At 46.0% G+C, this 14,357-nt stretch overlaps 1 protein-coding gene across 18 annotated transcripts in view; it reads left to right on the forward strand.

Moving 5' to 3' along the window:
- The first annotated feature begins 12,550 nt into the window (after window positions 1-12,550).
- GYG2 (glycogenin 2) overlaps window positions 12,551-14,357 on the forward strand; it is a 77,204-nt gene continuing 75,397 nt past the window's right edge. For 8 of the 18 annotated variants that reach the window (XM_045384078.3, XM_045384071.2, XM_045384073.2 and 5 more), the window contains exons 1-2: window positions 12,551-12,956; window positions 14,041-14,179. In XM_045384078.3, the coding sequence (XP_045240013.2) occupies window positions 12,669-12,956; window positions 14,041-14,179 (427 nt within the window). In that variant the 5' untranslated portion in view covers window positions 12,551-12,668. The other 10 variants (XM_074029295.1, XM_074029297.1, XM_074029299.1 and 7 more) reach the window with 3 other exon arrangements.

The raw sequence follows: 14,357 nt of genomic DNA on the forward strand, positions 1-14,357 counted from the left end.
CACCTTAAATATTTGCTGATCATTCATTATATTGATGGGGGGAGTACAATTTACTAAGACTTTATGTTTCTGCAGACATTTTGGAATTTGACTTTCAAATTGTGTGTGTGTTTTCTGACATGCTCATTTTGGAGACTTTTCATATAATCTGTATGTGCAACTGTTATTTTATCCACTTTCAGATAATTATATGTGGATTTCGTTGCTTTTTCTTCCAGAGATTTTAAAGACTAATTTACCTTAACACATAAATCAGTTTCATCAACATTCCTTCTGATTTCTAGCACGTCTCCACCTTCTAATGCATTTATCTTCAATGACAAGGGCTCACCATCCACCGCATCATCTCCAAGAACAGCAGTCTGATCTGTCTTCAGCAAGTATTTTCTAATATTGTTTGTGTTTGTTCATTAAATTCACTCACTCTTTCTTTGCATCCATTGGCTTCTTGGGAAATCAGGTTTATGCATCTATGAAAATGGAAATTTTCATTCACACCATCTTTTATCGCCATCTTAAGTGAGACTCTTAAGTCTCATAGGTCTTTCCATGTCACTCATTGACGTATGTCATGTTGAAGTGTATTGTGATGGGGCCAGTGGATTTCAAATACCATCAAACTTTTTCCTCTCTAGTATTTCCAAACAATGACATTTCTTTTCACGCATGGACAGATATGGTCCTCCTCATTTTAACAGTTCTTCTTTAGGATTCAAATTCTAAAACCACCAGCAGCAAACGATGTAATTCTTTTCACCAAAAGCAAATTCTTGCTCTGAACCCATCAAAGTTTTCAGTACACACTATTTTCATACAGCCCTTGATTTTTTTTTTTTTCAGTTAAGTTCATTTAGATGGTCAGAAATGTCAGTTAAGCGTCATTTGAAGGTAATAACTAACCTTGAAAAACTAGTGGCTTGGGTATAGATTTCCAAAAAATTAGACTGGGCGTAGTGGCTCACACCTGTAATCCCAGCACTTTGGGAGGCCTAGGTGAGAGGATTGCTTGAGTCTAGGAGTTCAAGAGCAGCCTGGGCAACATAGTGAGACCCCATCTCTAGTAAAGATTAAAAAATTAGCTGGGCGTTATAGTGCACACCTGTAGTCCCAGCTATGTGGGAGGATCACTTGAACTCAGAAATTCAAGACCATAGTGAACTGTGATAGCATCACTGCACTCCCGCTTGGGCAACAGAGTGAGACTGTCAAAAGAAGGAAGGAAGGAAGGAAGGAAGGAACGAAGAGAGGGAGGGAGGGAGGGAGGGACAGAGAGGGAGGGAGGGAGGGAGGAAGGAAGGAAGGAAGAGAGGGAGGAAGGAAGGAAGAGAGGGAGGAAGGAAGGAAGGAAGGAAGGAAGGAAGGAAGGAAGGAAGGAAGGAAGGAAGGAAATAAATTTGATTCTTTCCGCCCATAAACTTGTGATGAAGCACCAGTTTTGGAAAGCTGCCCTGCTTTGGTGGAAATAGCAGATGGCAAGATTCTGATACCTTCTACTATGAAGTTCAAAACAGTCAGAAGTGGGCAACTTGGTTTTTCTGAAATGTATCATTCTGATATCAGACTCAGGCCTAGAGGAGATTTTTTAATGCCTCTGACAGATCTAAAGCACATGTTCTGAGAGCACCATGCGAAAGCGGCCGCTGTCCTGTTCGCTTGGCTTCATTGATCCAAATCACAGGGTTGACGATTTTCCTTCAAATGGATACAGTGAGGGATCCTTCAAATAGATGCAGCTATATGAGGCATTTGAGTGAAGGTGATACTTGCTTCTTGACTGCACAGATGCCACTTTTTGCCTTTGAGGACTTGCTAAAGAGTTCAGACTTTTCCTCCTGTATGTTTTCTGTATGTTTTCTGTGCACAAGTCATGTTTTGTGGTGAGGACCATGGATTTTATTTCATTTTTTTCATAACCTTTCTATGCATATGAGACCTTGAGGCTGCAGAGAAAGAAATTATTGGGATAAACAAATCCAAATGGAAATAGGCTCATTAGTTTAGCTAAGGAGAACACTTCTGTTGTTTTAATGACGTTCAAGCTTTAATCACAGAATTTTGTGCAAAAGAAAAACTACACATATTATATACGTGCGTGTGTGTGTATCTCCTGTAAAAATAGAAACAATATATTGTATTAAGGAGGCCTTATAGCTTCAGAAATTTTTTTCTTCAAATATTATTCTTAGGTCTGTAGTATGAAAGTTCTTTTAAAATAAACTGTACAACAATTTCACAAAATATTCAAAATAAAAAAGAGGGAGTGTAGGATATTAATTGCCACTAAATTTAATAATTAAAATACTAAACATTTTACGAAGGGGTGACCACACTAAAATTCATATATACCCAAAGATCTTTTAAAAATTAGATTTTTCAGGCTGGGTACAGTGGCTCATGTCTATAATCCCAGCACTTTGGGAGGACAAGATGGGAGGATCACTTGAGGCCAGAGGTTGGAGACCAGCGTGGGCAACAGAGCAAGACCCCATCTCTACAAAAATTTTGTAAAAATTAGCTGGATGCAGTGGTGTGTGCCTATAGTCCTAACTACTTAGGAGGCTGAGGCAGGAAGATCACTTGAGCCCAGGAGTTCAAGACTGCAGTGAGCTGGGATTGTGCCACTGCATTCCGGCCTGAGGAACAGAGTGAGACCTTGTCTCTAAGAAAGAAAAAAAATTTTGAACATTACAAAAGCCTACAATCTTTTTGAAATTGATTACTTTAGTTAAATTCTTCTCCATTCAGTGTGATTTTAGAAGTAATCCTTTTACATCTGGAAAATGAAGAATAATTTATTATTTCGCCCAGAGAATGATAAATCGATCTATCAAAATACAGCAATCTAGAAAGCTAATAAATAATGTTCTAATTAGGAAGACCTACTGCCAGTAGGAGTAATAGATAATAACAATACTATTTGCTTATTCCTTTTATTTTAGTAGAAAAATAAGCTTTTAAAATAATTTATGTACTTATTTATTTATTTTTGAGATGGAGGCTCACTCTGTCACCCAGGCTGGAGTGCAGTGGCATGACCTTGGCTCACTGCAACCTCTGCCTCCGGGTTCAAGCGATTCTCCCTGCCTCAGCCTCCTGAGTAGCTGGGATTACAGGCACCCACCATCATGCCCAGGTAATTTTTGTATTTTTAGTAAAGATAGGGTTTTGCCATGTTGGCCAGGCTGGTCTTGAACTCCTGACCTCAGGTGATCTGCTCGCCTCAGCCTCCCAAAGTGCTGGGATTATAGGCGCGAGCCACTGTTCCCGGCCTTTTAAAATAATGTAAATACTTTACACATGTACATATAAAAATGGATGTTGGTTGGGTGTGGTGGTTCATACCTGTAATCCCAGCACTTTGGGAGGTCAAGGTGGGTGGGTCACTTGAGCCCTTGAGCTTTGGAGTTTGAGACCAAGCTTGGTGATACATGGAGACTCTGTCTCTACAAAAAATTTAAACATTAGCTGGGCATGGTAGTACATGCCTGTGGTCCTAGCTACTTGGGAGGCTGAGGCAGGAGAATCGCTCGAGCCTGGGATGTTGAAGCAGTAGTGAGCTCTGATTGTACCACTGCACTGAAGCCCAGGTGACAGAGCAAGACCCTGTCAAAAAAAAAGGATGTCAGTGATAATGAGTTGTTTATAAAGATAGAATTAGAGTTCCAGGGATGACTGGGGAGGTCTAGTGTATTATAACCCCTACCATGTGCCCGTCAGGGACTGGTACTTAAAAGTCAAAACAGTAACTGCAGAATTTGAGAGGTGTATAAAGAGAGTCTCTCAAATAGTGCTTAGTCATTAGTTCAGCGATGGTCAGTTTGAGCATAGCTATAAAATTAGCTTATCACGGTGAAAAGTGTGTAAGCATCACTATCTTGTAGCATGTAGTTTCCCAGCAGGGCCATGCGACACCCAGTGGACATTTCTGAATTGTACATTCAAAAAAATGTTACCACCGGCTAAACGTTTTTTTCATTTAACATAAAAGTTAGTCTTGGGGGTGTCATTCAATGCCTTTTCTGCTTCCTTCAGAATTATAAAGGCTTCCGCCACAACTTTGATCTGAGCCCAGTTATGAACTTCATACAAAGCTGCAGAGAGGAGCCTGTGTCTGTTGAAGAAAGGCTCACGAGGTCCCATGGTAAGGGGAGAGGAGCTGGGGTAATGAGGAAGAAAGGAAGCTTTCCAGGGGCCGAGTCCAGAAGACCAGACTTGTCAGAGAATGGAACTAGCTTGCCCATCTCAGCCCACGAGAGAGTTTCACACCACGTGCTATTCTGGTTCCACACATTGAAGCACTTGGGTGACTTGGAATGGCCTCCATCTAAGCTGCATCTTCCCTCACAGTTCCAAATATAAATGCAATGCATTCCCTGGGTTCCTGCCAGCCGTTGTCATGTTTTTGCTTCACAGCTGTCTCCTCCCCGCCCCCCGTCCTGTTCATCTGCCCCTTGCTAAACAGGTATTCATGAAACGTGACTGCTTGTTTATGAATAGCTGGGATGTAGACATGACATATGGAAAGAGAAGCTGCCAATTTTTCCCCAACCAAAAGTGAAAACAGTGCTTGGACCTAACAAGCATAGAACGTTTGATCCCATAGCAGAGCTGGTGGGAAGGCTGGGGGCAAAATCTCACACTGTCCACCATTGGCTGTAGACCAAAGGGAGGCTGCAGGGAGGTGGGGCCATTTCAATCGCAGGTCCCCACCCACTATGAGCACTTCCTCACCCACATCCTCTGTTTTAATCTTTTCTCTCTATCTCTTATCAACTTCCAACATATGATAAAGTATCACCTTTTATTGTTTCTCTCCCGGCTCCATCACCCGCTAGAATGCAACTGCTACAAAGGCATGGATTTGTCCCCAGTTTCCAGAAACATGACTGGCATGTAGTAGATGCTCATTAAAGACTTATTTATTTATTCATTGAGACAATGTCTTGCTCTGTTGTCCAGGCTGGAGTGCTGCGGTGTGATCATGGTTCACTGCAGCCTCAAACTCCTGGGCTCCAAAGATCTTGTCACCTTAGCTTTCTGAGTGGCTGGGATGACAGGCATGTCCTACCATCCCTGGCTAATTTATTTGTTGTTTTTGTAGAGATGGGGTATCACTGTGCTTCCCAGGCTGGTTTCGAACTCCTAGGCTCTAGTGATTTTCCCACCTTGGCCTCCCAAATTGCTGGGATTACAGACTTGAGCCACCACGCCTGGCCCTGAAGACTTATTAAACACACGGGAAAATGAATGAGTGAAGCCCTCGTTCAGGCCACAACTTTAATAATATTAAAGAGGAGATATTTTCTTTTGGTATTCTAGCTAAAGACTTTTCGGATGAGATGGATAAGGATATTAACAAATGTGTTTTTAAAAAAATATATATATACATATTACGAAATAAAACATCCGGAAGACCTCCATAACTCAAGGAACCAATATTCTACAAATGACCCCTGTGTGAAGTGGCAGAATCATGAATGGATAAAAGGTTTGTCTGAAGCTTAAGATAAACCTGTGGGTTTTAAATTTATAGACTTTAAAAATTCAGTGATAGGATTTCAGATTCCACACTACCTTATCTTTGAGAAGCTAATGATGATCAAGTTTTGTCATCGAAGGAGAACATTCACAGTGATTTGATAAGATGACTAAAATACTTTTTCTAACTATATATCTTCATGAGGTTATATTTTCTTCATCTACTTTAACCTACTTTAACCTGAACAACGTAAGGAATGTTGATCTGAGAAACTGGTCATCTCCTCATAAGTCAGATGTTAACACAATTTGTAAACATGTGAAACAGTACTCTTCCCCTATGAAAATTTTTCCGTTTGAAAAAATACATCCCATTTTTCATAAAATTACATTATTTAAAATGTACTGGATTTATCTTTAAAATTATTAATTAGTCAAAAACTTCATTTTAATTTCAGAAAATATAGAAATGTTAATTTTAATTTATTACAGCATTAAATTTAATGCAATGTAATTTAATTACAGAACATATAGACATTTACAATGCACAAAAACAAAAGGCCCTTAATCATTGTTAAGAGGGCAAAAGAGGCAGGGCACGATGGCTCATGCCTGTAATCCCAGCGCTTTGGGAGGCTGAGGCAGGTGGGTCACCTGAGGTCAGGAGTTTGAGACCAGCCTGGCCAACATGGTGAAACCCTGTCTCTACTAAAAATACAAAAATTAGCCATGTGTGGTGGCACATGCCTGTAGTCCCAGCTACTCGGGAGGCTAAGATAGGAGAATTGCTTGAACCTGGGAGGTGGAGGCTGCAATGAGCTGAGATCGTGCCACTACACTCTAGTCTGGGCAAGACAGAGTGAGACTCTGTCTCAAAACAAAACGAAAAAAGAGGGCAAAGGAATCCTGTGACCAACACGTTTCACAATTTCTGCTTGATTTTATAAGTGATGGCACTTTTCCCCTGAAATCTCTGCAGTTTTATAAATCTCCCTCCCTATCTGACTGCCTCAATCCTTTTCTCTCTGCCAACTCAAAATGGTTGAGGCAATAGAGACAGCATCCGTAACAAGATGTACTTAGATTCAGGACCTCTGGGCTGGGTCAATTTGAGGGCTTAACAATGTCCTCCAGTAGCCAGGTTCTCTGTGTCTTGCAGTCCTGTGTTTCATGAGTCATCAGCCCATTTCACTCATGGCAGAAGATGGCTGCTGTACCTCCAGCCATCACAGCCTTATCCACTAATATATGTAAGCCCAATTAAGATCATTTCCTCCCAGATTTTCTCTTTTAAGAGCAAAGACATCCTTTCAGGGCTCACCCCCAATTCCTCATCCCTGATTTACACACAGCCCCTAACTAAAAGTAATCAGGTGTAGCCAGGCATGGCGGCTCACACCTGTAATTCCAACACTTTGGGAGGCTGACTCAGGAGGACCACCTAAGGTCAGGAGTTCAAGACCAACCTGGCCAACATGGTGAAACCCTGTCTCTACTAAAAATACAAAATTAGCCAGGCATGGTGGTGGGCACCTGTAATCCCAGCTACTTGGGAGGCTGAGGCAGGAGAATCGCTTGAACCCAGGAAGTGGAGGTTGCAGTGAGCCAAGATCATGCCATTTCACTCCAGCCTGGTCGACAGAGTGAGACTCCCTCTCAAAAAAAAAAAAAAATAATAATAAAATAAAAAAAGAAAAGAAAAATAAAAAAGCATGAGAAAGCATGAAGGAACCCTGGGAAAAAATACAGGCTCTGCCAACAATAAGGAAAAATGATGGTTGACTGGGAAGCCAGTAGCACGTGCTGCCCATCATTTGCTTATTTTGTGTCAAGTTGTTTGCCAATGTAGTTCTTTATATATTATATATTATTATGTTAATCTTTACCAAAATATAAAATATTGAGATGTAATTGCAATTGTGACCCACACACATACATGTAGATGCATGTTCTGTGTATCGCAAATGTGTTCTCTCATTCTGTACTTGTCTTCAGTTCTTAGAAACTTTGTTACAATCATGTTGTGCAATCAAATAGCTTGGCACAAACATCTGTTTTGTTCCTTCTGAGTTTGATTTTTGTTGTTGTTGTTTGAGACAGAGTCTTGCTCTGTCACCCAGGCAGGAGTGCCGATCATGGCTTACTGCAGCCTTGAACTCACAGGCTCAAGCAATCCTCCCATCTTAGTCTTCTGAGTAGCTGGGACTACAGGCGTGTACCAACACTCTCGGCTAATTTTTTAAAAAATTTTTTGTAAAGTCGGAGGGATCTCACTGTATTGGCCAGGCTGTTCTTGAACTCCTGAGCTCACGTAATCCTCCTGCCTTTACCTCCCAAAGTGCTGCGATGGCAGGCATGAGCCACCATGCCCAGCTGCCTGCTGGGTTTCAATCCTTTCTTTCCCAGCACGCATGTAACTTTAAGAAGGTCTTGTAACTAACTCTCCAATAAAATTGTCCTGGGCATATAAATGTCTTGACGTTTTCTTCTAATGCCTCCCTAGGAAAACTGGCACACACCTGTTCCCAGCAACAGGGAGGAGAGAAAGGTTTACTCCGAATGCACCCACGACAAAACTCCCCTGCTGCCAAGCTCTCCGTGGCTTCCTGGAGACCAACACACACAGGAACAGAAGCCCGGCAACCCCCAGGGGAAGATGCCTCCTCCGGGTTTAAAAACGGAGCTACCCTTTTGCCCGGGGATCATGAGCGTTGCCTTGTGACTTAGTGCCTTATACTCTGCTTTCAGAGCACCAGTTCTCAGTGGAACGGGAGAAACAGGCGGGTGACGAGGGTGGGGTGATTTATGGGACAGAGAATGGTGCAACACCTACGCTTGTTTGTGTTGGGAGACAGAGGCCTCCTGCATGCCCGAAACATGTAGTTTAAACATCCCTGCAGTTGCGCCAATGTCTTTTTCTCTCTGGCTGTTTCAGCCCTTTTCTATCTCTACCAAATCCATGCTCCCCCCTCTCCAGCCCTCCTGTCTCCAGCTACCCTCCCCAGCGCCCTCAAATCTCGGAACTGCAAGCAGTGCGTCTCAAGCCTGGCTGTGCGTCTCAAGCCTGGCTGTGCGTTAGGAACTCCTGGAGGCCTGGTTCACATAGCTGGGTCGGGGGAAGCCCTGGGACGCAGGGTTCTGATTTCAGAGTTCAGATGCCTAAGAATGTGCATGACACAGTTTCCCAGGTGATGCTGATGCTGCCGGACCAGGACTGAGCCTGCACATCTCACCCCGAATTCAAAATCAAAAGATGGGGTGAGGGTTCTCAGCAAAACGCAGCCTGAGATTCTATTTTGGGAACCGCTGTTCCAGAGAGAAGCGCAGTGCGCCTGACACTTGGTGGGTGGGGCCCAGGGACACTGCTCAACACCCTGCAGGGCACAGGACGCCCCCAACAGACAGTCATTCAACTTAAATATTAATAGTGATAAAGTTGAGAAAGACTCTATCTATTGTCTATCTATGTATCCATCTATCCACCCATTCATCTATCATCATCATTTATCTATTACCTATGTATCATTTCTCTATTACCTGTCTATACATCTAGCCATCCATCATCCATCTATCATCATTATTTATCTATTATCCGTCATTTATCTAATATCTGTCTTCCTATCTATGTATCTATCTTCATCATCATCATCATCATCAATCTCTTATCTATCTGTTTATCATCTATCTCCATCTATGTGTCTATGTATCTGTATATCTATCATCTATTTATCACCTATTTCTCCATCCTATCTATCATCTATCTGTCCATCCATCCTATCTCATCTATCATCTACCTATGTATCATCTATCATGTGTCTACTGATCTATTTATCTATCCATTATCTATCTATCTATTTATCATTTATCTAAACAGTGACTCACAGTCGCAGACTGATTCTGCCCCTGCCCCCACCAGGGGACACCGTGCAATGTTTGAGGTCAGTTTTAATTGTCATTACTGGAAAGTGTGCTAATGGCATCTGGCAGATGGAGCCCAGGGACACTGCTCAATACCCCACAGTGCACAGGACGGGCCCACCACCGAGAATCCCGCCCTGAATGCCACAAACGCCTTGATGAAAAACTCCAGGAGTAACTTCCATCCAACGTTGGGAAAGGGATCAGGTTGACAATCACATCATTCTGAACAGTCCAGGAGGCAGGAGCTGTCTGAGTCATTTGTAAATGCACCTCTCATTAGAACACTCGTAAGACCCTTTCCCGTAGGAGGATCCTCCCTTACCCAGAGCAAGATCACAGCACTCCACGGTTTCCCTGCTGGAGCAATGAGAAGCCAACACAGGCCCCATGGAACGAGTTGGCAGCACGAGGCTGTGCAGACATCTGGCAACTATTGGAGCCAACAAGGAGAAAGCATAGAAGCTGGGAAAGTCTCCCCTTCCTTGCACAAGAACTGAGACTTCCTTGGAGGAGCCAGCTTCATCCTGGCATTTCTCTTCTTCGGGGCTGGCATCCAGAGGATAGAAAACTGAGGTCGTACTGGCAAAGGGGGCTCCGCCGGGGCACTTCTCGGCCCCTAAGGATTTCCCCAATGACTCAGAGGCTGCACAGATTTAAAAGTGGACGCCCTATGGAAAATGGTACAGAGATTTCTCAAAGAACTAACATTTTATCTACCAGTTGATCTAACAGTTCCACTACTGGGTACTCACCCAAAGGAAAACAAGTCATTATGTCAAAAAGACACACCATGCACAATAGCAAAGATATGGAGTCAACCCAGGTGCTCATCAACAGGTGATTGGATACAGAAAATGTGATTTATGTGTACAATGGAACCGTAATCAGCCATGCAAAAGAATGAAATTCTATCTTTTGCAGCAACATGGATGAAACTGGAGGCCATTATCTTAAGTCATTATCATGCTGAGAAAAAGAACGTCAATTACCACATGTTCTCACTCTAAGTGGGAGCTAAATAATATGTCCACATGGACATAGCGAGTGGATTAATAGACGTTGGAGATACAGAAGGGTGAGAGAGTGGGAGGATGGTGGAGAATGAGAAATTACTTAATAGGTACCATGTACACTATTCAGGTGATGCTTACCCTGGAAACCCAGACTTCACCACAACTCAGTCTATCTATGTAACAAAATTGCACTTTACCCCATACATTTACACAAATAAAATAAATCAGTAAAATTTGATATGTAAACCTGTTTAATACAAACGAATGCAGAAAAAAATGTTGTAATAACATAAAAAATAAATAAAGGTGCCCTCTTGATGCTTACTATGCCTGCAGATATCTCACAAAGCCCCAGTAGCCGCAAGGAAAATCCTTGCATGCAGCCTGCTGGATGGAGGCCAGAGACAGCCTCCACTGTTTATTTACAGCTCTGGGTCCATCTATGAAGTAGAGCTAAAAACACCACCGATACCTGTCCCCAAGGCTGAGCTGATGCAGGAACAGCCCTCAGCACAGTGCCTGGTATCCACAGACCATCGATCATCCTAGGTATTAATCTAGATCAGGAAGTCCTGACTGTAGCTTGCATTGATCGCCATTGACAGTTTCGGCAAGAATCTGGGTTCCTTTGCCGTCGCTTTCTGATGGTCACGTGAAGGCTTTTCTTCTCCAAGTAAGTTCACTCATTCAACTCATGCACTCATACATGCATGCATTCACGCATTCATTCACTCATTCAACTCATACATGCATGCATTCACACATTTATTCATTCAAGTCATGCACTCATACATGCATGCACTCACACAATCATCCCTCATTCAACTCATGTATTCATACATGCATGCATTCACGCATTCATTCACTCACTCAACTCATACATGCATGCATTCACGCATTCATTCACTCATTCAACTCATACATGCATGCATTCACGCATTCATTCACTCATTCAACTCATACATGCATGCATTCACTTATTCATTCAACTCATGCACTCATACATGCATGCACTCACACAATCATCCCTCATTCAACTCATGTATTCATACATGCATGCATTCACACATTCATTGATTCATTCACTGAATTCACTCATACATGCATGCACACTTTCACTTATTCATTCATTCATCTCTTAACTTGTCCATGCATTCAATTCATTCGTTCACTCATACATAATACATTAATTCATGAAGTGTTTGCAATCTTCACTCATGTGCGTGCATTAACACACATGCTAGTTTGTTCAGCTCATTCGTGTACTCATACATATTTATTCACTCATTCATTCATCCACATATTCACACTTGTCATGTATTCTGTTCATTCACTCACACACACACATTCATTCCTGTATAAATGCATGCCTTCATGTGCTCATTCAATCCTGCATGCATGAATTCACTCACTCACTCACTCATGCAGGCATGAACTCACCTGCTCACTCATTCATGCACTCATGCATACACGAATTCACTTGTTTACTCACTCATACATGCACTTATACATGCATGAATTCACTTCTTAAGTCATTCATGCGCTCAATCACGTATGAATTCACTTGTTCACTCATTCATGCACTCACTCATGCAGGCATGAATTCACCTTCCACTCATTCATGCACTATGCATGCATGAATTCACTTGTTCACTCAATCATTCATGCATTCAACTCATTCATTCACTCATTCATAGATTCATGCCTTCATTCATGCATGCATGCATTCACCTGGTTTTTCCACACAGTCACACCTCCATTCATGCATATATCTCTAAATTCATTCACACATGCATTGGCTCATTCATGCCTTCAACTCGTGCATTCACGTGTGAATGCATTCATTCCCTCCTTGACACAAACATTGATTCACTGGTTCATCCATTTCCTGGCTCGCTCATTCATGAGTAGTTGTTTGTTCATTCACGCCTCACATGTACTCACGCATACATGCACTCACGCATACATGCACTCACGACATGCGTACAGCCAGTCACTCGCTCGCTATGCATTCAACAGCTGAGATCTGAAACACTCATTTATTCTCTCTTTCGTGCACTCATTCATTCATTCATTTATGCGTGCAAGTATGCGCACGTGCATTTTTTATGCATTCAACAAGATCGCGTATGAGCCCTGCCTTCTCCCTCTGGGAGGCTTCCAGAGCGGCCTCCACTCTGGCTGCGCGCTGGCCTTGGGCCCGGGGCCTTAAGTCATCGTAAACATTTACTTTGGGGCCGGCTGATTAAAGGTTAAATGTCCAAACCTAGAAACCGCCGACTGCCGAGGGGGCCGCGGCGGGCGAGAGGCGGGGCGCGGGCGTGGATCACAGCCCCTGGCAGTTCCCGGGTCTCTCTCCCCGGCAGCCGGGGCTGGGCACCAGGCGGCGCGCGGGCTTGCCGGCAGGGGCTGCAGGGCGGAGGAGAGGACCCGCGCCCGCGGGGGCTGGGCGGAGGCGGGGCCGGGCTTCCGGACAGAGGCCAATCGCTGCCCTCGGGGCCTCCAGCGCCGGCCCTGGGCCGAGGCAGGCAGAGCGCGGAAGAGGTGCGACGGGCTGTAGTGGGGTGAAGGGGACCGTGGGCAGTGGAGGAGGCCCGGGCGCGGCGGGGGGCCGGGGAGCGCAGAGACTGCCCGAACGCCTAGGAGGTCTGGCGGGTGGGTGGTGTACAGTGGGGCGGGGGCGGAACCCAGAGGCCGGGGCTGGGGCCTGGGGGAGGGGCGCCGGCCTGGAGTGCAGAGGAGGGGCGAGGGGCGCGGGGGGCTGGAGGTCAGAGGTTGGCCAAGCGCGAAGGAGGGGAGGGGTGCGGGGCGCGGGGGTAGGCCAGGGGCGCTTAGGGGTGAGTGCGCCGAGCCGGGGCACCGAGTACTGGGGAATACAGGCCGTCCAGGGCGCTGCGGGGCGTGGGGAGACGGAGGCTGCCCCAGTATGGAGGACAGACGGGGGCGGGGGCTTAGGGCTGGGAGGCTTGGGGTGGAGGACGCGGACCCAAGGCAGAGGCTGCGGGAGCGCGCGGTAAGGGAGAGGTGCAGGGCGTGGAGGGGCCTCGGGGGCGCTTGGGGAGGATGGGCTGCAGGCCGGGACGGGGAGGAGCGGCGGCGAGAGGCGCAGGGGTGGGCGGGGGCGGCACTGGGGTGACGGGTGAGGGGGCACCTGGCCAGGGTGTGCGGGCAGAGGCAGCCCAAGCTCGGAAGAGGTGCAGATACTAGGGTCCGGGAGCGCAGGGGTGGGCCGGGGAGTGGAGAGGGGTGACCAGGGGGCGCCAGCTGGAGTGGGGGATGAGGGTGCCCAGAACTCCAAGCAGGTGCGTGGGGCGGCGGGCAGCTGCTGACACCGCTGAGGTCGGGTGGTGTCCCAGGGACGGTGTCGTTGCTGGGCGCATGGGTGTTAAGGGGCAGCGGGGTCGCAGGTGACTGCGAGGAGGACAGGGGGTCAAGGGGCCCTTGACCAGAGGGCAGGAAGCTCACCTGGAGCGCCAAGGAGGAAGTGCGGGGCGTGGGGGTCGCGGGGGCATCGTGGGAGGCCGGGGCCCCGTGGGGCGCAGGTGACATGGAGTGGGTAGGAGGCCGGGGGTGACACCGGCGGGGCCTGCAGCTGAGGGTGTCGAGACTGCCACGCTGTCGCCCCCAGGCCTGGAAATCGACGCGGATTCCTGGAGACGGCGCCTCTGCTCCGAGAGTTCGTTCGTGGCGAGGAAGTCCACCCACTGCTCCCGGGCGCAGTTCTGCCGGTCCGCGCCCTCTGCGCGCTGCGCCGCGGACCATGTCGGGTGAGTCGCTCAGGCTCCTTCAATTCAGCCTGCCTATTCTTACTGGCTTGGGAGAGAGATTGGTCTGCACTGGGGAGAACCCCACGTTGACCGCAGGATTGCCCCAAACTCCGAGTCTCCCCCTCACTGCCTCGCCCAGGTCTCTCTCTGGGGCTGGAGGGAATGGCCAGTCCGAGAC

Source organism: Macaca fascicularis, chromosome X (assembly GCF_037993035.2).
Source record: "Macaca fascicularis isolate 582-1 chromosome X, T2T-MFA8v1.1".
NCBI lineage: Eukaryota > Metazoa > Chordata > Mammalia > Primates > Cercopithecidae > Macaca > Macaca fascicularis.